Here is a 23,785-nt window from a genome sequence, read left to right as displayed (position 1 = left end):
ATTACACTGATTTAATATTTAATATTAATTTTGACAGCAATTGTCAGCCATAGAAATCCCCCGTTCACTTTACGCAAGAAAAATCATATGTCATAGTGAGTTGAAACATACAGACACATTTCATTTAAAAGCATCAAACAAGACAGGAAAAGAACAATGAACTATAATTATAAAATATAACAATTACCCATATAATCGGCACACGTTTGTCGACATTCATCCTCGCTGTCGAACCTGTTTTCGTTGCCACGGCAACCACCATATCTAAATGGAATGCACTTTCTCATACTACTACTATAGTGCCACCGTTCAAAGTCTCCCCTACATGGTCCACGGTTCATTGGAAGACTACAAATGGCTGAAATGAAATGAAAATGCGACTGTAATAAGAATGTGCATCACTCATGGTCTAACGCGAGCTATATTGCGCATGTTATAGCAGTGGCGCTAATGGTGTTTAATTACATTATTCAGACAGTAGTATTAATGGTGTTTTGTTACAAGGTCTTCAAATGAATTAATTGATTTTTGTATTTTCTGATCGCAGATCAGGAAATACAATGACGACATTCAATATCTGGAACAGCGCATCCCGACAAACCGAACAACACAAAGTAGTTCTCAAAACAGCTTAAAACTAGTTCCTCTTTAAAATGGTATAAAACATATACAACAACTTATACACAGGTAATTTAAGTGAAATAATAATTTTAATGTACGCTGAACTTCAGTGTTGATATAGTAAATTGAGCTTCTTTCGAATGATACCCGTTTTTCTTATCTGTCAAATCAAAATCATCTGCTTTGTTAATATAATATTATAATATTTGTAATATATGATTTTATATTGTGAATTATGATTCTGTAAATTTTCATTGTTAAATATCTTCATTATTTAATAAAATTAATTATCACATCTTCTTATGATTAAGACATGGAAACAACTATGCAAATAACTCTAAATTTACAAGTACATATATATGTATATGTAACAAATCACACTCCCTCACCTGTGAAGTTTTTCAACATCAACGCTTTTCTACAATCAGGCATTATTCCATAGCATATATCAGGTTCCATAATTTGTAGCCTACAGTTCGCGTGCTGGGCTTCCTCTCGCAGAAACATACGCCATCTCTCTCTAACTCCGCGGCCGCAAAGTTTCGCGGTACACGGCGACCAGTCAGACCATGGTGTTATGGCACACGGATCGTCCAAATCAATTTCGTATGTATGCCGGACCTCAAAATTATCACTTAGTTTTTCTCTGCCCGTTTTACCAGGCCGATTATTCATACATTTTCCTTGGCATTGTTCTTCTTCCGCCAGACTTAGGTCGTTACACATAGAGGGCAACACGTTTTCGTTTACAAGTCTCCGGTCTCGTTTACGTATTCCGGTTCCACAGCTATTGCTACACTCCGTCCATTCCGTCCAATCGCTTGTTGCACACTTCATCATTTCTAGAAATGTTTAAAGATTTTACAATTAATAAAATATAGTTTGTACATTAAGTATACAACATTCCATTATTTCCAAAACAAGTATAAAGTTGGCTGGCAGTAGCAAAACTGTAACATAGCCTGGACAACTCGACGCAGATCCATTTTTTCACCAAGATTAACTTCCAAGTCTACGACTATAATTAGTTATACTTAAAGTGTTTTCGAAATATCAACATCGTTTGAAGGGCTCTTAAATTACTTCAATGATAAATTCTACCAGGTTACAGATACACAACTTTCAAGCTGCATGCCTCCAGATGGGTCCCTATATTTCAAGAAAAAAATAGTTAGATTTTAAGAAAAGATTCAAGTAATAATTTACGTATAATGTGCGTTTATTGACTGATTTTGAAGTATTTATCACCATAGTTTTAATGCATTACTACTGTGACTGTTTTAAAAACCGTTAAACGTGTTCAAACTTTTCATGAGTATTAGCATAAATTCGAGGCATGCAGCTTTAACCTTGTTGAATTAATTTAAAATCGTTTTTGAGGAATAATGGGCCTTTAATGAAATCATACCAAGTTTTTTGTTGAGCATCATTTTTTGTTTCATCATGTTTATTAGATCTTCCGTGCTCGGTACACCATCTTCTCCCGATGAACTACCGTCCGTACCACAAACCTCCTTCAACTTGGTCAAGGTCAATCGTGCAAACGGTTTGATTGGTGGTCCGCCGAAAAATGGAGAAGATGGGTGCTTGGGATACATGTTTGTAATTCTGTGGATACGCTCGGGTGGGTCGGTAGGACTCCTTCCTCTGTTCTGTAAAACAATTTTTTTTGTATGACATTAATAGTTTATTAATTAAAAATTGTATTGTACTTTTCGTTCATGTCATGATAAATGTGAGAGCATTTAGAAGTATTCGAGTGCAGGTATGGATTTATTATATGCGTATCATACCATTAGAGTGGCTTTTGTTGTTGCAGTTGTTGCTGTTTTAAATTTATTGTTTTGTATGCAAAACAATATTACTAACTAAAGGGACATATAAAATTTATCAAAACCATTTTTATAAACTCATACATTTTTTCTAGATATTGCACATTCTTCGTACCAAATAACCCTAAATTAAGTAAGAAAGAAGGGAGGCTACTGCGAATGAATTTGTGTTTACGTATCACTAAAGTTGTTTCCCTTGCAAATACTTTGGAACTATTGAAAGTGTTCTCGTAACCTATATCATTATGCTTCAACTCTACGTAATGTTTGTTCTAAACTACAAATAACCGACATTTATGTATGTCAGGGATTTTTTCCCTGTCTATTGCTTTAATACATAAAAAATTGTTTAAGATCAGAAGCAAATATGCACCGTTTTCCTACTCAGCACACTATTATCTGTCGATGTTTCATACTAGAAAGGAAACTCTGTGACCTCTAACTACTTTAGATGTAAGTATAAAACACTTCAATCATATTGTTAAAGAATATATGAGCCGTGTCACGACAAAACCAACATAGTGGGTTTGCGACCAGCATGGATCCAGACCAGCCTGCGCATCCGCGCAGTCTGATCAGGATCCATGCTGTTCGCTATCAGTTTCTTTACTTGTTATAGGGTCTGTAAGCGAACAGCATGGATCCTGATCAGCCTGCGCGGATGCGCAGGCTGGTCTGGATCCATGCTGGTCGCAAACCCACTATGTTGGTTTTGTCGTGACACGGCTCAATTATCATAGTGTTTCCTCTCGTTATGAAAGAAGAAATGCTTTTTTTCTTTTTTGTTTAAATCTTCAAATACAGATTACGTGATATATGCCATGATCTTGTGAAGTTGTGCATATTACATAATACGTGATAGTTGTCATGGACGGTCGAAAAATGTCTTTTATAAAACATAGGAATTTCTTTTAGAATATGTTGCTATACATATAAAAAAAAGCGACTTTACTTGCTTCAGCTTTCTACTTAATACTTACAGCACAATATTAATGATTTATCATGAATTTGCAAAAATAAATATATATTATTCAAATTATGACAAGAAAGTTTTCATTCAAGCACTGACGCCTATTACTGATAATCATTGCTAAAATTATTATGTATATCAACTTACAATGTACTCTACGCCGTCGTCGGTCCCGGCATCCCATGGGAATAAATCGACTATCATCTCGTCCGCCCACGTACAGTTCTCATTACATACCGACAATGACGGCACACCTGAAGACAAAAAGTTCGAGCTCCTTTCATTTCATGAAATACATACATTGGTCAGAACACGTTTTAAACCATTCACGTTGACTCAATGCATTTACACACAACACAAAACTTGTAAATATTTATGGCTAAACCTGTCGAAAAATGGAAGTCTACAAAATGGAGGGGGAAGGGAAGGGAAGACATTTTTGTGAAAATGACAAGATATGACTATATTTTAATGCTTCCTTTGCATTTTACAGCCTTAAGTTCAAATAAAGACATTTTACATTATGATATTTCCCTAGAAACGGAAGAAGCATTTCGCGAATGCGCATTCTGCGTAAGACCACACAAAGTTCGGTAACAGTGAGTATTTCCTCTCTCCTAACGGATCAGACTTTTTTCCACGTATATATGTTAAAATAAAATTGCATAAAATAATAATTATGACGGTGCAATAAACATACCAATACACCAATCTGGGCTAGGTCCTATCATGGTAAGAAGGGATAATAAATGGGCCTTTTGGTTGACCTTGAACACAGCTTCTTTACGACCTTGAACATTTCTCCACATCGGACTCGTCTTTATCACAGTGTAAATTTTGTCACTCTGTAAGAATAAAACAAAATAATGTACGTTTTTGTATTGTAAAACGAAAAAAATAAAGATATCAACATAAATATCCTTGTTGAAAAACAATACCCCCGTACTTTTGCAGAAACATTTATCTAAGACAATCAAACGCTTATACATATACATGTACTATAAAACTGCGGGTCAATTCTAAGAGTCTCACAGCAAAGATAAGATATGAGCTGCGTCTCGTGCATGTAGATGATTTTGCATTATTTTGGCGCGAAATAACGAGGCAGTGAGAACACATGACAGAAGGCAGGAAAAAGCTCGATTACGCAGTCCCCGTGATATGAATCAGGGCTAAAATCTGAATAGTGCATTTTGTTTGCACAAAAGTGTATTGAATGTTTTGTTGTCAGGAAATAAACTAATTGAAAAAGAATGTCTTAATCATTTATCCCCTCAAACGTCTATACATTTCTATTTTTAGCAACGACATTCAATAGAGGTGCCAGATATTTCCGCATGCAGTTTTTGTTGAGCACTGGATGACTTTACTTCCGGTTTACAAACAATTCTATTTCCCGGATATCCGAAGCATAATAATAATACTTCCGTTTTTGATAACTTTCGACCGCACTTTTAAAATATCTGTAAACGTCCTGAAAAATATCTGTAAACGTCCTGAACTTATCTTCACCTGTTTATATCTTTCAAGTCATGTGTTAATTTCTCAGGGTTCAGGGACCCTCAGCAACGAAGTATGCAATTCCTTATACTTTTTAATTTCTTATATCATAACCTACTTTGTCATTTCTTTCTCATATAATAATGATCATTTTTATCTCATGCCCGCTATCGTTATTATGAAGCTACCATTACTTTCCTTAGTACCACGACATTAAACAGACCCCGGTGTAATTTTCCCGTCGTTCGGAATGATAGCGGAGTCTTGAGAATCATGTCAACTGTACTCGGATAGATAGCACCACTTCAATTTTAATGAAAGTTCAGACAGGTTCCAGCGAAAGCATACATGTCCCGTCAATTCGGCATAATTTTATAATAAAGTAATAAAGGTCAGATATTTAAGCTTTTATAAAGAAACATAAGTTCATCAAATATGCTATAAGTAAAAGAATCTATAAACGGCGCCAATGATGTTTAAAGTTTTTGGCTTCAGCGGCACTGTTGAAATAAAAAGAAAAAACGAAAAAGAACAGGTGTATATTAGTCGCAAGATTCCTTTTCGTGTGCGGTCTAGACCGTTTTATCTCATTTTATCTTTTTATAACAAACAACTTTTGAGGTAATTATAAATATTAAAGATTGCATTTGTGACCCGAACTTTAAAAAAATGCAATTTCATTCGTGCGTTGTTTTGCCAAGACGAAGACAGTGTTCTCTTAACATTTGAGGTAAAAAAGGAAACTAGTTTTAATAGTTAAACATTCAGGTCTCCCCACCCAGAAGGATATTTTAATTTTTTTGAATAAAACTTATGTGGTAAATCTGTTTAGGTATGTATAATAAAAGCCCGATCTCGTCGGGTGGTCGCTTTGCTCAATGAATTCTCTCAACCAAGTTTAATGTCATTATTGGTAAATTTTATGGCATTACATTGCACTTTTCGGGATTTGATGACATTTGGGTTCTTAATTCACATCATCTTTCCGTCTATATACAACCGCACATATGATTGTTGAACTAATAATGATCTTAGCTTAAAACACGTTAGCGATCAAAATATAATAATTACAAATATTAAAGAATATAAAAACTATCCCGCAAATAGGGCAATAAAATGATGTATGTCTTAATATCTATTTTATGTGAAAATGTTTCTATTCTTTTCAATTGTTCCACTGCTCAACTGGGTGTATAATTTGGTGATAAAAATGAATTTAAGAGAATTTGAGCCACAAAACAAGAATATAGGCTCAAAATGACTTTGTTTGTAATTACAGTGTTGGCAATGTAATATTTAAAAAAAAGTAATAAGTTCATTTTATGGCAGCCATCATAAATCACAAGTTTAGTGTTTGTGAGGATAGCATATTAATGGAAATCGGAAATAAATAATAATAAAATTCTTCTCCAATTTACGCTATAAATGATCAGAGTTTATCTAGTTAAAAGGGATAAATTCGCACCCTTTATCTTGATTTTTTTCATCCACGCTTAAGATTTGATTTTTAGCGCAGAACAGAACAGAACAAATATTTATGAAAAAGGTAATAATCTATCGTTATTCTGTTTTATCAAACGTTTAATGTATTAACGTATAATTACAATATTTTAATAATCATACTGTCAAAGACTTATATTACAAAATAAATATAGCCTTAAGATAATGTTGTTGTTGTTGATGATGATGATGATGATGATGATGATGATGATGATGATGATGATGATGATGATGATGATGATGAGATAAGTAAGACAAGTTTGCTGATAAAGATTAAAATTACAAAACTATTAAATATATATTGATATATATTAAACTATTAGAGGATTATAATTTGATACAAAGTAGAAAATTAAAAAAAAACAATTTATTGAGAGACAAGCATATGAATAACCAAAATTAGTTTGCAAAAGTAACGTTTTTTGAAAAATATATAAGAAAAATCTTAAATCTTTGCGCTTATTGTTTTCAGTTCATCTCATTGTTGTTGTTGTTGTTTTGTGTTTCTTCGCTTTTGTTGTTGTTTGGGTGAGGCGGGCTGAGCGTCGATTATTTGTTTTCTTTACTTTAAATCTATATGCCATGCTATTTTAAATACGTTTTTGTCACAAATACATTGAAAGGTTTCACAAACTAGCTACATGCAGATATAAGATACAAATTTTGACCTTAGTCAAGCCTCAAAGTTCACCTTTCAGACATACTTCAACACCTTGCCACCTTGTTCTCTGTCTTAAGAATATATTCAGAAAATTTAATTCAAGAATTTTAGTCAGTCGGCAAGCTTTTCATCAAGAAATTTTACGATTTCCTCGTTTCTCAGAGCATCATGATATTGTATATTTATATTCCAGGTTGTTGCTATTTTAAAACTTTAATTACCCTCATTATTTTCTTATTTTCGTGTTCAAAATATCAAAACATGCGACATGTCGACTAGGCTGATATTTAATATTCTTGAACGTACGTTGCTTTCATGTATTAGGTGGCCTTCAGTCAGAACGCTTCATGTATTTTCAAACGTGTCCACTGTCATACCGTGGTAAGTTAATTAAGATATATGGCTTTATAATGACCAGATGCCATTGGGCCGTAAAATGGCCGTATTCCCAACCGTGTAAAATGACCAGCATCTTTGACCGTTTATACGAGTCAATGCAAAATATTTCAACGTAGCTTCAATAATCACATGCAATATTTGATATGCCGATAAAACGCTAGGAATATGTAAGTTGAAATAGATATATGATAAATAAATAAAAACTGATAATAATAATGGACTATCCATTGCTAGATTTTATCACTTTTTTTCCAAGATTCAGGAAGAGAACATCATGTTTTCTACATTTTTGTTTGTTTGTTTATTTGTAAGAGATTTCTTTGCTGATACTTATAAAAAATAGTGTCATATATTTAGGAAAAATAACAAATAAAACGTTGAAAACAGTTTGTAATGTCCTCAAAGCCATTCCATATTTCTTGTAATTATATTGTAGTTTATATGAGTGCACTTAAATTTCAAAACAAAAAATTACATATTTTCTTTCACAATTTTTAAGATATTAACATAACACTACACAAACTTAATGTTTGTCAAATGTCCCTTATGCGAAAACGCACTTTAAAGATAATATACAGCTCATAGTTTGATTTCCCTTCGTCTCGCCAAGCCGAGATGGCACTTGGATGAGTCAAACGCAAAAACAAATATTTGTAGAATGGATAAAAAAAATGATACTTTATAAATCTTATAATAAACGCTCGTCACCTGTTAAAATACATACTTAGGGCTTCCCTCTTATTATGTGACGACAATATATTGACTTAATTTAGCTGTGAAAAAGTATTTATTTCAGACGTGTCCTCAAATGCTCTTTGTCCCAAAAGTCTCGCGGTGAAAAAAGGTTCAAAGTTTACAAAGTCTGACGTCTGAAAAATTATCAGACAAGCAACAAAGGTAATTAAGACATTTGATTTAATACAAAAATATTGTAGCCAAAACCTCACGTGATCGATTAACTTGAACATGCTTTAAGATTTATAAGATCTGTCAGTGTTTGAAGCTTCAAAAACAAATAATGTACAGTTGCCCTTACTTGTTATGTAGCAATTGCTAAAACTTGGCAATACGGTCGCATTTGAAATATTTTTTTTTTTGTTTTTTCAAAAGTACGATGGAAAGTTTCTGTTTGCTCCAAACTCTTAGAAATAGATAATTTAAATGTGATATGAATAACACAACATAAATTCCGTCTCTTCTCGAAATATTCACATAAAACACATTCATTTCGAAATGTAATTTCAATACAAAAACATGTTCCCTTACTCCAAAATTAAAGTCATCACTTACTGCAACCGACTCTTATATATTGCAAAACTGCCCACTCTATTTTTATTAAAAATGATGTTGTTTTTTATGATTTGAAGGAGGTGTGAGCTGGGCTGGGTGGGATAGGATGAGATGACATTGTTCTTGTTTTGTTTTAGAAGTATTTGTTCGTTTTTTTTCTTTCGTTCTATCTATCTTTCTGTTTTTCTTTTTTATTTCTTTCTTTCTCTTTTTCATTTATTTATTCATTCATTCATTTTTTTTTTGTTCTTTCTTTCTTTCTTTTTTCTTTCTTTCTCTTTTTTTCTTTTTCTTTTTTAATTTCTTTATTTTTTATTTCTTTCTTTCTTCCGCCCGACCGTTCTTTCGTTCGTTCGTTTGTTTGGATAGAAATACCAAACTACATGACATATCATTGAAAAAGTTCCATTGTCTTAAAATAAATACATGAATAAACATCTTAAAGCATGTTCTCCTTTTGAAATATTTGTTCTTTCAATTTTTGAAAGAATCCATCGATTTTAGAATTTCTGTTTTATGAAAATATCAAATCTTTCTACATTTGACGAAAACCCATTCAATATCGTGAACTTTTAACCTTTCGCCTCAAATACCCCCTACAGATTAAAGTTTGGGCAATTACTAATTTCTTATGCTATATAAATACGTCACACTGTGTCTCTCTATTTGTCCTGGGATTTTTTCATTATCCGTAAATTTATAAAATCAAACTAACTTTGTATCATAAAGAATGAAAGTTTATCAATAAATACATTAAATAAATACATCCAGTTCACTGACCAATTAATAAAGTGGATATTTTGTACTATGAATAAGGGGTGAAAATTATCAAAGCTTTTATATATTTAACAAAATCCTTGTGTATTCACATAACAGTCGCCTAGCTGGTTAAAACCTATCATCGGATTATTATTGCCCTAACATCGTGTTCGAATCACTACAGTCTATACGTGATACATTTCCTCTAATATGTTTTTGGTTCATACAAAATTTATTTTAAATCCATTGTGTAGGAAGCTTTAAGTTCATAGAAACACCCTACTCGTCATCGGATACCCAGGCCACACATTAAAATCATTACATGTTAATCAACAATGGGTATCCGACGATGCACTCTACTGAGCAATGGTTGTAAAGTTTTTTACTGAAGGAAGCAACGGCTTGACTCTAAGAAGGTTTGAACCCACATGGCTAGCGATCCTTAGAATACTAGTCCTACGCATGAACCACTCAGCCAAACATGTCTTTAAACAGAATCTTTTGTATTTATACCGCATTTCTTTCTACATTTTGCTTTTTGAAATTGTTTTTCATACAAAGTTTGGAACTAAATGCATCTTGTACAGATTATTTTGTAGAAAGCTCTCTTTGTTTTGTTGCAATAACAATTGACTTGATAGCGTGTAACAGTTACGCTTTAAATACATTTCAAGTACACAATAAGGCAGTATTTCAAGAGGTAATCAATTTGTGGAACACTTGAATCAATGTTATGAAGGAAATTCCTGCAGAAATGCATTATATCTTCAATCGCTTAACATAGCACTTTAACATATTGTTTTCTTATGTGTTCGAACCAAGCAACCTCAATGTAATTAATCCGTATTCTGCTAAATTTCTTAAATAGACTCGTTCAGCTTTAAATTTTGGAACTGTCCATTATCAATTTTGGGGATAGCAGGATGAATATGTCTAGTTATTCAACCAAGAGTATAGAGTTTGGTTAGTCTACGTGTGGCTCTAAACTGAAGGCGAAGGCTAATCATTTCCGGTTCCGGGAAGGTTGAGGCTTTTTTTAGAAACTACATGTACTTACATTTTCTTTCATGTTCTTCTCAAGTTTTGTGGAATGACCATATTCGCAGACTTCCCTCACTCCGCGTTCAGCGTATCCTCCGTATTCCCATATATGGTAATCCTCCGTGTGCGTAGCACCAACTATATTGGACCAGTGAAGTAAGAGAGCGTCTAAAAAAGAAGCAACGGAAAATACGGGTAATTAGTTAATTGTTCGTTATATGACATTTTAATAGAAACCAAATGAAGCCAATTATCATTTAATCTGAATTCATGGAAAAGTATGGAGACTGATTATAATCATTGTCGCGACTTAATTAAACGGCACGTATTTGCCACCATAGGAGTGTGATACAAAATTTAAATGTTTTAATGATAGTTAATTTGTCATGTTTCATATTTTTTACAAGAGATATCATTCACGGATCGGTTAAACTATTTGGTTTAAAATATGATAATATTTACATTTAAATTGAAGTTAATGTTCCGACAATATTAGCCACTAAAACAGAAATAAATGTCAAAATGATGTGATTAAACGATCTCTCTTCAGCTTTAACCTTTACTATATTGAGTGGAGATATGATATTAAAATATGCATGTTAATTTGTTTTAAAATTATGATTTTTTCGTGAGGATGCATCAAAACTTTTGCACAGCGTTCATTCCCATTATTTTTAAAGTTCAATTAGGTCATGTTTAGAGATATGAAAGTCTTTGAAAGTCCCATATAAGTTTTTAACATATGAAAAGATTCCGTTTCCCCTTTCGCCTCAACAGCAGAGTTATCGCTGTTGGCGTTTGGTACGATGGATGTCAACTATTTTAAAATTGATAGAACTGTAAATAAACAGTAAAAAAACGGCATTAATTGTTTATAGGATACCTTTTATCAAACTATGTCCAAATACGTAAAATTGGTTATCAGAACACTTTAAACTAATTATATATTTATCTTAACATCTGAACATGTAAAATAGCATTGTTTTGTTGTTGTTGTTTTGTTTTGTTTGTTTTTTTGCAGTTTTTTGTTTGTTTGTTTGTTTTTGTCTTGTTTTCTTTCTTACTATTTACAGTATCAATGTTTTGACAGCCCCAGTAGATATTGGGCGGTGAGCAGAGTATTGGGGTAGGGGTTACATGTCAAATGTTTCGTATTTTGTTGATAACTTGATACTATTTGTGTTTTCATGAAGTATAAAGAGCGAAATTTAAAAGAATGAATTCAACATACATGTATACCTAAAATATTGAGTTATCAGATAAGGTTGAAAACATTTGACTTTGACAGTGTTTTTGATGATTTCCATATGTTGTTAACTGAACCCTATAACAAGTGTGAAAATTATGACAGTTTTGACGGTGAAAGATACATCAAAGTAATATACCAAATGATAAACGACGCTTTAACTATGGGCAAATTTAAACGGTAACAATCTTCTTACAAAAAAAATAAAGAAAATTGCCCACAAATATTTTGACGTATTATTGCTGCGGTAATTTTCTTTGATAAAAGATTCAAAATAAAGAAAGTTAACGTTTGATATAAAAGATGATATAAATGTTGAACACGTGATGATATAGACAATAGTGAATTGTCTCCTGCATGGCGCCAAATTTGTCATCTGATGAACCGAAAATAGCGTTCTCAGACTCCGTGTTTCGGTGATCTGTTTGATTTATTCTTTGATAACGGTAATGTCAAACAAATCAGAGCGGGGGCGTACATAGTTATGTTAAACATGGTTTATCATATAAACATGGTTTATCATAAGATTATATAATTTAAAGCTTTGGGAAAAAATAATTCATGTCGAAGTGACTAAGGTGAAAGCCTAAATATTATCTTTTTCGTATCAAATTAAGCTCATAACTGTTTATATGAATACGAGTAAATCTGGTTATTTTACTCCAACACTGACCGTAAATGACCTTTTAAAACGGGCGTGTTACCATATTTCTTAGTGCATTTGCTTAAATCTCTAAAACTAAAATAAAATGCAAAATAACTTCATTTTTCGTCTGCTCGTAAATTATTTCTGGTGCACCGAAATAATGCAATATGATAGGATTATCTTTAAAAAATATGCACCAAACATCAAATACAGTTTTATGATCACGACCTTGTCTCTCACGCGCCTTTCTTGTCGTCTGCTGGAAGTCAAAATATGAGCAATTTCACACCTTAAGATCACTCGAAAACTGTCATGATTATTTTCAGTATAAATGCTAATTTAAATGTTTTTTCTAATTAATTATAAATACAGAAGCGACGAGTGGGAAAGTTTAGAGAATAAACCAATCACACGTCACGCGAGAATTTGCGAGATACGAATATGCGGCCGGATTTTATGATTTACACCTTTTCACTTCATAAACTGGAATGAAACTGAGTTATTAAACGCTCCGTCCATATTCTGTTTTGCAAAGACGGCGTATCATGGCCATGACTTATTTATTATTCTATACTAGACCTAATAAATCCACAAGGAAATGAAATTTCTTATATCATGTCAGACTAACAAACACCATAACGGAAACATAAAATAAGAAAAAAACCATTGAAAGGCGCCATGTTTTTAATTATACATCTAAATTGAAAAATAAAATATAATAGCACAATTAACCTTAAGCGCTAGGGATCAAATCTGCGGGTGACGCTATTTGTATGTTTCCCATTTCACCAGAAGTACTAGGTGGTCTTTTAAGATCAAATTGCTAACGACTACTATATGTAAAATGTGATACTTACTATTCTTGGTTGGGAAACCTTTCGGGTGGGTCTGTTTTGACCAAAGTCCCTGAAACACCATTTTATAGCGTGCTTCCCCGCATGCGCAACACTCCTTTGTTTCCCGTGCCGGAACGTCCCCCTGCTCGTTAATAACTGCTGGGTCTGAAACCAAAATTGTACACTTTGATATAAAACAACAACAACAAGCAAGCCCTTTATGACTATTTATTAAAAATTTTAAATGAACACTTATCGAATAAACTATCAATATAATACCATTCGTTTACTATTTGTATAATCTAGGTGTTCTTTCTATAGAGCCTTAAAATAATCACGTAGGTAAAATCTGTTTTTTACTTCTTCTTTTTTTTATCTGTTTGATACTGCACGGAGTTCTCGCGTTCATTAACACTGTGCATCTGAAAACCCGCTGACAACAGTCAAGAAATCACATATAATTCCGACTGGAACAAAAACTGTACCCTTCAGGCTGTTGGTAGATTATAAGATTAGAGAAGAAATTGAGTGTGAAATCACTAAATAACATTTTCATTGAACGCATCTTGTGATATCTTAAATACGTATCAGAATGTGGTAAATCATTTATACCTATTGTAAAATAACGCAAATACGGATATAGGTCATTTAAACTACCGGAATACAATAATTTGTTGACTTAAATTTACCAAAAAACACCCAAATATAAAAGTTAAAACTATTTTTCACGTGTATGTCATTATTTGACACGCAAGTTGTTCATTTCATTCCCATGTCATGCAGATAATGTGTTTTCTAGTGACATTTCTCACATAACATGCAAAGAAACGTAACCAAAAAAAACAAAAACATATAACTTAAAGGTTAACGAATTAAAGCATTGTGGTTTTCACATCTTTGCCTTTTTTTCTTGAACTGAACTAACATCAGCTTTACTTTGAATTTAACCCTACACTTACGTGAATCTTATCTAGTGCACAGCTTCTATCATTACCGATCTGTTTGCACAATTTGAAGATTTTTATTAAAGATTTTTTTTTAATCTAAGTAATTGGTTTGTAATATACAAGTTGGAATAAGGGATAGACCAGCGTTACGAGATGAGGATCGGAGGCACCAAAAGATTATTTAGATTTTACATTCTAGAAGGGGGCGGATTATGCGGATATCATTAACATTTATCGTTTTCACTGGGCTCATTGATGCTCGTACAGCAGATCAATGATTTATTTCTGAACCCGGATTTAATTTCAAATTTAAGGATTCCACAAAATTGATTCAAGATTACTCTAGTTTATTGTCTCGCTGTTTCTCCTCAGTATGATAATCGACATATTGTCTAGCTCATTGAAACACTTAAGACGATATTAAGCGCGTGCCGACCTAACGGCTGTGCTTTTGCCATCAATAACGTATACACGTTAATAATAGCAAATCACTCAGAAATTAGTACACGTATTCATATAGGTATCTATAGTGGCTACTGTCGGAACACACGGACGGAATACCGACGATGAATATAATTATGCCATAAAATTTATCCAAACTTACACAGATGGTAACTAAATTCTTAAGTATTCTGAGGTCTCGACTTATAACTAATTAGTAAAAACTAAAATAAACGCCCAGTTTCAGAATTATTTTTTTTTCCAGATTTTCACAAAACCCATTTTGTTCAATATTTTACAAAACTTCGAAGATTCAGGCATCCTGAACTGTTATAATGAAAAAAACTATTATATTTAAAAAAAAAAAACTTTTAATATTGAAATGATGAATTTAAATATTCTAAAACAAGGGGGATAATAACTGTATGACCTCTATCTCACTTACCCTCATGACATATTTTGACAGTTAAGCCGCCGTCATCCTTGAACCATCGCGTAGGAATTTCAGAAACCACTGTTGCCCTGAAATTATAAATAATAGTATTATAAATAAAATGTGTTGTCAAATTAATACTGTCATTCGTACTATTCGATTCCATACATAGGCTCTGTGACATCATCATCTTGGCAAACATCTGTATATCCCCACTTAACAAGGGTCGATCCGCCCTTACTGTAACCTAACAGAGTACTAAACCCGCAGACAAATAAGCTGAAATTGCAAAAAAAGGACACCAGCCAAAAGGATATGCTCTTAAGATCTACCAATCAAATTAAAGACTGGTTCCCAACCGAGAAACATGATGACGTATTTCCGCGTTCCTTTTCATGAAAGACATGCATTTCCACGAAATATGACAGGTTTGACGGTTGAAGACTAAGTGAAATCTTAAATAATAATTTAACAGAAAGTAATATTATTTCTGTTGTATTCAAATATATATTTTTCAAGTTGAAAAAAATAAATTATCTAAAAGACAGTCATGAATTATGATAATTTTGACAGCAACGAGTAAATTTTAAAATTTTGTACAATTTAACCACAAGTTCCTTGTTCCCCTCAAAAGCTTATAAAATCTCATTAGTGTATGGAACACGCAGTTGACTGATATGTACTATATATTTAATGACTTTTTGAAACTTTAATTATGAAAATAATTATCAGGAAATTATTTGACATTAAGAGAAATTTTGGATTTTTTTTTTCAGGAATTAAAGTAAGAGATGGTACTTAATAGGGATTGATAAGACATTTCCTAGGAATTAAAATCAAATCTATATCTTCAGTTACAAGTTCAGATAGACCGATTAAGGTGGTTTATTTCCCATTTACACACACTTCAAAGCATTTTTTCTACCGTTTATTAAGTACACTTTTGAAATATTTAATTATAATAGTGATCTTTCTTCTCTAAATTGATACAATTATAATACCCCATATCATAACTCTTCACCATCGTTATATAGTCCTCTTGTACTTTCATTTGATAAATAGATTTGAATATTTTACCCTACGCCTCAAACACCCCACTCCTACCTCTATACCACACTTTTTACCCATCTGGTTTTCATTCTAAAGATATGTTTTCTGTTTTCAAACAGCTCTTGCAATTAAATACAGATTGAAAATGCATTTTAAATGCATAATATAGTTAATTTGAAGTTATAATTTTGTAATTTTGGATCAACATTGTACCCCTACAGATTAAATGCAAAATATTTGAGAAAGCCTGCTATAATTTGAACAAATACTTTTATTTCCATTCTGATTTCTTATTGCCACAGACACTTGGGGTGTGGAGCTCCAAAAGCTTGAAAATCCAATAAAATGTATATTTGTCAATCCCAGCGCATATACTTATCATATATGTAAAAAATCTTAAGCTTAAGCTGTTTTTTTTTTAAATCACATTTCAATGTTTTACATAATACATGTATATGATAAGTTAATGCGCTGGGATTGACAAATATACATTTTATTTGGATTTTAAAGCTTTTGGAGCTCCACATACCAGTTGTCTGTGCTTATAACATGACTTGATCTTTTTAAAACTCAGTTATCACTAGTAAGACTGACATTACAATTAAATTTTGTATAGCAGGAAGAAAAGTAATACTCTATAAAGTCAGTGTTGTACACGTGGCTATTCACACAGTAACGTGTCACGCTAGTCATTAACCAAAGACACTATAACCAATAATGGTTACTGTCAGCAATTTCCGCTTATCAGTCGGATAATTTGGCCTTTATTACATTTGATTTGTACTATCTTTCAGCTAGTTAAAAATGCGTCATGAGTGGTTAGCCACGCCCAAGTTACGTTATAGTTTTATGTCAATCTTGACACAATAACTTTTTTCAGTTTGATTAGAGACTCTATATATAGGTCATGATAAAAATATCCATCTTTCAATGTATAAATACGCTCCATGTATAATTGAATGATGATATAACACGAAACGTATACGTCCACGTCTTTCCGCTCTTTAAAGGTAAAGAGGATGTTTTTTGTTGTTTAGGTTACACGGTACTACATTCATCTTGACTGCAAACCAGGAGACCAAAAAAAACACCAACTTTTCCTCTCAATGTGTTCTATGACAAGCATATGTGGAAATCCTTTTCCGTAAACAAAACTGCAAAATATTCATAACATTTTCGCATCCGAGATCTGCCCGAGTGATTAAAATGTGCGAAAATGCATTAACACTGAAAGCAAGCCTTGTTTTTTTTCTGCTGTCAGGTCTGTTTCATAACATCAAAACTAAAGTAGGTGATTAAACGATTTACAACGCTTTTGTCAAGTCTTTGATGAATTGTTTTCGGGTGCAATAAAATTCGATTACAATGTTTAAAGCTGTAAAATCACCAGTAAATAGAAACAAAAAAAGCCATAATAGAAAAATAAATTCATCGGTCTTGAAGATTTCACAATCTTAAACCGGTTTAAGTAATGTATTGATGTGATTATTTATTAACATATCCATTGAATTATGAAACTTATTATTTATGAAGTAAATAAAGAATATAATCGGGGGTGTAACTTCTTTCTCACTTTTTAAGTTGATATAGTTTTTAAGATATGTCGATTGTAATTTAATTGTTGTTGTTGTTGTTGTTGTTGTTGTGGTGGTGGTGGTGGTGGTGGTGTTGGTGGTGGTGTACTTGTTGCTGTTGTTGTTGTTGTTGTTATTGCTGTTGTTGTTGTTGTTGTGGTGGTGGTGATGGTGGTGGTGTAAATAATACTATTCATATACCATATGAAAGAGGCGCGCGCTGTAAGGATCCATTTAAATTATTTGAATAAAGTAAAAGAGCATGTCAACCAATGGAAATTCGAAAAAAATACATGTACATATTAAAAGAAGTTCGTGATCAACCTTTTCTCTGGATAGGAATTTCCGACAGCTCGTGCATCTCCTATGGTCTGATATTCTCGCTTCAAAGTAAAAGAAAAAAGATACAAACTACTTTAAACAAACCTCGTGAAAACGAACCCGTTGACATTCTCGCCCTATATCAATCTGAAGACGTTAAATACTTTCTTGTTTAAAGTCCTTAAACCCTTAAAAGACGACCTGAAAACCTTTCATCTAATAATTTTGTTTATGAAAAACTCTGGCGCAACACGCAACTAACACAGAGGAACAATCATCGAGTTTCTTGGTGGATTAACATAAAACACTAACCCTAATCTCGCGTTTTCGTAAACATAATTTCAATAAAATGTATTTTAATGTGGATATTTGCATATCTTATCGCAGGGCCCTTTATATCATGTGAGAAGCATTCATTTGAGTAAATAAAAATTTACTTTTTGTTTGATTAATCACGTACCAACATGGCCCGGGTATATGTATTTGTAGGTATACATTGGTGAACCAGGAATGTTTTACGTACAAACTTTGTTGAAAAAAGGGGAAACGCGATGATCTGTAGGTTATCAGCGAAGTAATAAACGTTTAATATATACACGTGCTCTAAACAATGCAAATATAACAATTTTAATCAATTTGTAAAAAAAGAAACTGTCTTAACCTTTGCTCTGCCACGACGTTTATTGAACAGCACAAGATTAAACTTGTTTCATCGGATGTGAACCTTTAATCTTGTGCAAGATGGACACATAAGAAATTATTACTACGGAGTCCTATACGTGTCATTTCGATAAAAAGTGACATAATTATGCGTTAATATGAAACGAAACACATTACTAATATACACATGCCTGTTTGCTTATTTTACTTCATACATTAAAAGGCATTAAATGGCAAAACCAGCGCACGTTTTAAACAGAATGGTCTCTTAACAAAAAAAACCTGTATTACATCTGTAAATATGAACAAGAGCTATGAATGTGTGTTCACCTGCAACAGATTGTTGTGGTGACAAAAAAACACAACTTTTAATGAATGAGAATAAAACGTCATGAAATAGAAGCTTGCAAAAAACGAAAACCACGTCTTTAAAAAAGATATGTTAAATCTCACTTCTTACTTTTTTTGCTGCAAAAATAAAATGAAATATTTGCTTTATGTCACTTTATACACCTAGCATAATCAGTCCGTTTCTCGGTTTTGTCCGGTTAACAAGAAAAAAATATGTTAAAAAGAAAAAAAGCACAAGTGTTACAGTAAGTGCCACCAGCATTTAGGTGTAACGTTACATAAATACATATATCATCGTACGGTTTGAGTACAGAAATTAAACACAGTCAGCTTGGATAATTTATCGTTCCCGCTACGTCTTTTGTACGTAAAAAAAGACATCTAAATTCTGGCCGGACCGCTTTATGTTCGACTATTCTTTTGATTGTTCGCGTTAAACATAAATAATCAGTAAAATCTTTTTGAAGATTTTTGCACGTTATAAATACGACGTATTAAAATAATTACCCCTGTTCTTTTGTAGCGAACATCTGCCTTTTTAGAGATTAAAAGAACAAAAAAATCATGTCCGATGGTGTACTATAATATATTTTTTTTGTTTTCATTTATATTGAAGAAATATTGCTATATCAATTTTTATATGCCGTAAATAATAAAGTTACATTTTCAACGCAAAGAATCTAAACTTACTAGTCCGACAGACTTATCATCCGGAATTAATCAACGCGCTATTGTACATTGTATGCATACTTACAGAATATACATTCCGCAAGTTTGTAACTTTAAGCAATTATCTTGTCCTATTACATTATGTCTGATAAGTTGTCAGTTCTTTACGTTGTTCCCATTTATATTTTTGTCACAGCAACAATAAGAAAAATGGTGTAGCATTTCGTAGTTCGCTAGGTGGTCTGGGTGATTAAGTTTTTTGCTTTTCACATAAAAAAACATAAATTTTGCACATGCTTTGTTTGCGTATAGACAGAAGTTAAAGAATGCATAAGTTGAGTATTTAAAATACAATTTATGAAATTGAAGCTCCTATACAAAGTGAGAAAGCTCCTATACAAAGTGAGAAACTCGAAAAAAGTTCTTGTTTCCTTTACATGTTTATTTTAATCACAAATTATAGAATAGCAAATAATAACAAATGTTATAATAGCGTATTTTCGGATGTCAAATCGCCGCCTTATATCCTAAGATTATTTAAATCACTGGGACAATCAGTAGCAAATAGTTTGAAAATTTAAACGCAAATGTTACATCAACAATTGGAAAGTTTGCCAAAAGTTTAATCGACAGAAATAACAATTAACTTTGATTTATCGATGTAGACGGTGTATTTTAAACATAGCTTTTGGAGTAAATTGATATTTTAAATCAAGCAATTAATGTGTCAATGAACTGTGAAGGGTTCAGTGAAGTTTTCTTATGTTTACACTGACACCACTTCAGCTACTTCAATTTTAAACAATCAAATTACTGAATCTACTTGTTTATGTTCTGTAACAGTTGCCGGCTCGTACGACCTTCACCTTGTTAAATTTGTAAGAAAAAAAAAGTACAAACTTTATCTCCTAGACTGATACAAAAGTGCTTTATATAACCAAATAACAAACTATAGCTTTGCTCCATCGGATTCCTTTTAATGTTGTGTTTTTGCAGTTTTATTATTATCATTATTATTATTATTATTATTATTATTATTATTATTATTATTATTATTATTATAGTCTTAAACAAAATAAATAATACATTTTGTACTGTAGTGTAGGGCACACAAATCAGTTTATATAGGAACGTGCTTGTACTAATTTGTAATTATCATTTAGTTCACTCTATTTTTCATTGAACCCGTAAACAATAATTTAATATTCCTTTGATATTCGTTAAATTTTCCTTTGATATTCATTTGATATTCATTTAATATTCATTAAATATTCATTTGACATTAATGTGACATTATTTTGATATTTATTTGGTATTCATTTGATATTCATTTGGTATTCATTTAATATTCATTTTTTTTATTTAATATTCATTTGATATTCATTTGTTATCATCAATGTTTTGTGTGTTTAATACTATATACATTACATTGGTTATTATGTAAAATGGCCTTCAATCTAGCAGTATGGAATAAAAAAATATAAATATGAAATATATTACAAAAAAATATAACATTTATCAGTCTATCAGCCTTTTTGTTTCAATATAAGAGAGAAATTCACATCATTTAGTTTTTGTTTTCGCGTACAACAGACACCACAAGCATTCACAACTAAAGCTGCATGCCAGAACACCGACATGAAAATATTTCTCAACAAAATCAAAATATTAGGCTTAATGCACAACAACAACAAAAAATAAATATATTACAATTTATCAAACAAAAGTATACACTAGTTATATTCAACCCATTTGTTGTAAATATCATTTAAATCTTTTGAAAACAGAATAAATATTGTGATACTTTATTTATTTTTTAGTTTTATTGCAAAGATATTGCTAGGATATTACTAAAAAAGGATAAATGAATAACTAGTTTCATGGGTAATAACGTCATTTCTTAATTAATAACCGTAAAGGGAAGAAGTCTTAACATTCTAAAATTCATTTTTCAAATCTACTTCAATCAGAGAACAAAGATGCAAGAAAATCAACTAATTTCAACGATCATAGAATAATATTGTAGAACCTTTTGGTTTAAGAAGATTCCATATAAATTTCCAACTTTAAAACATATGAATGACATAATACAAGATTCTAGTGTCAAGGTCAAAGACATATTTTGGACGTCGCTGTTCCAGTTTAAAAACGTGTGTCCGTCCGAATTCGACAAAACTGCGTTACCACTTCCGGTTTTCTTTTTTTAAGGTTGGCGGCGCATTCGGACTCAGTGAAACACATTGTTGTATGTGACCTCTATAAAAAAAGCTTGCAAAAGTGATGGCCAATCAAAATTATAACAAATAATTAAATCAGTTTTATGTAAATGAAGAGGCATGCCACTTTAAAGTCTGTAATTTAAAACATGCACGATACTCGCATGCTGGTTGTTGCCAAAAATCAATTAACAAAGATAACGTTGTTCTGGCGGGGTTCCACGTCCTTTTTTCACTTTTATCATAGTTTTATGACATCAAATTAAGTTTTACAAGTTTATAACACTTGCAAAAACAATTTGATTTTAAGATTCTGTAATAATTTCAAGATGTGTAGGAAGTCTTACTTTAATCATTTTCCAGACATTATAAATCAAGATTTACTAACTCATGCATTTAAAGATTAACAAATTAATCATTAAATCATACTTTATCAAATCAATTTCGTCAGTTGCAGTAGACAAGTTAACCAAATTCCGACAGTTTTGTCTCACAATGTATTCCATAATTTTTTTAGTCGAGTATGGTGTACCTTTAGGATCAGAGGTATACAAGGCGAAAATTTGACCTGTAAAGTACGCCATAAATATTAACTTTTTTTTAAGCATGTTTTTGCTTTTTTATACTTAATGTGTTAGGGATACATGGGTTAAGTGCTCGCGTGCTGAATTCCTGCCATTTATATGTGGCCGTATTAATTGTATAACGCAGTAAAAATGTCATGGTTAACATCATTATTTTAATTTTCCGCCCAGGAAATGCTGAAACTGGGCGCCTGGGAATTAATATAGATGTTAACAATTATTTTAATGATGCGAGGTTTAGCAGAAAATTTGATTTTATTGAAGATTTTGAATCGCGCAGTAATAAAATAGCTAAATTTATCTACGATTTTTGAAGCTATAATCCTCATCAGTATAACAAATAAGCCTAACAATGTTGAACCCTTTTTGAACCAAATTCTATGAAGCACAAGCAACAGTCTACTTTTACTATCTGATAAAGCAAAAATACCAATTTCACTCGAAACATATGGATGGTCAAATGCAAAATAATTTACTTATCTAAATCAACTAGCTATATGCAAATAACTTGATATATATATATATAACGACTTTTAAGCACACTGAACTTATTATTATATCAGTCAGTTTTGGAAATTCTGTATCGGAGGCTTACAAAGCAATAATACGAAATGTTGAGGTCTTTTGAGGATTTGTGCACAGTATTTTTCTCGTATGCGCTTGCGGTACTAACTCTCCTACGTACATGTGAGTATGGACTGATTTTTTATGCTCAGTGTATAAAAAACGGGTTTTATCTATTACAGAGGAGGCTGGTTAATTCCTGTGAATTATTTATACACTAATTAGAAAACTTACAACCTATATGATGTACGTTATCTCCGAGCTAGGATTATCTTATTAGTTTACGATATCTTTAATTTCTACAGTCTTATAACGCTACATGACAATGATATAATAAAACTCTAATGAACATAGACCGGGTTAAATACCAGCATGCCCTGTATTTATATTCTCCACTGATGAAGAGCGTCATTGTTATCAATTTATCATATCCTATTGTTCTTTCATTCATCAAATTCACAGAAATAATGCAACATAAACGAGCCGAGTCTCCGTAATAATGCATTCCTTCAATCATAATCTGATACTTTCTTACAAGATTCCATTACCTAACAATTGCAAAAGTAATAATTTCAGTGATTTATTTTCCCTTGTTATCAAACCGTCATCTATTATCTGCACGTTATTCTCGTGCATTTGCTAGGAATTCTCATGTCATGTTTGCATTGTTTTTA

The 23,785-nt window shown here is 32.0% G+C and overlaps 1 protein-coding gene across 1 annotated transcript in view; it reads right to left on the bottom strand.

Annotated features, from left to right (window-relative positions):
- Positions 1 to 23,785, bottom strand: part of LOC132717957 (spondin-1-like) — a 72,805-nt gene that overhangs the window by 6,000 nt on the left and 43,020 nt on the right. The window contains exons 4-11 of the mRNA XM_060701553.1: positions 15,135 to 15,211; positions 13,323 to 13,466; positions 10,590 to 10,741; positions 4,124 to 4,268; positions 3,571 to 3,677; positions 2,030 to 2,273; positions 1,011 to 1,463; positions 188 to 358 (exon numbers count right to left, since the gene is read on the bottom strand). Of these exons, the coding sequence (XP_060557536.1) occupies positions 188 to 358; positions 1,011 to 1,463; positions 2,030 to 2,273; positions 3,571 to 3,677; positions 4,124 to 4,268; positions 10,590 to 10,741; positions 13,323 to 13,466; positions 15,135 to 15,211 (1,493 nt within the window). The remainder of the gene's footprint in view (positions 1 to 187; positions 359 to 1,010; positions 1,464 to 2,029; positions 2,274 to 3,570; positions 3,678 to 4,123; positions 4,269 to 10,589; positions 10,742 to 13,322; positions 13,467 to 15,134; positions 15,212 to 23,785) is intronic.

The sequence above is a fragment of the Ruditapes philippinarum genome, unplaced genomic scaffold (genome assembly GCF_026571515.1).
Source record: "Ruditapes philippinarum isolate M1 unplaced genomic scaffold, ASM2657151v2 ctg1439_1_1_1_1, whole genome shotgun sequence".
In the NCBI taxonomy this organism is placed as follows: domain Eukaryota; kingdom Metazoa; phylum Mollusca; class Bivalvia; order Venerida; family Veneridae; genus Ruditapes; species Ruditapes philippinarum.
This window is presented reverse-complemented; position numbering and strand designations above follow the sequence as displayed.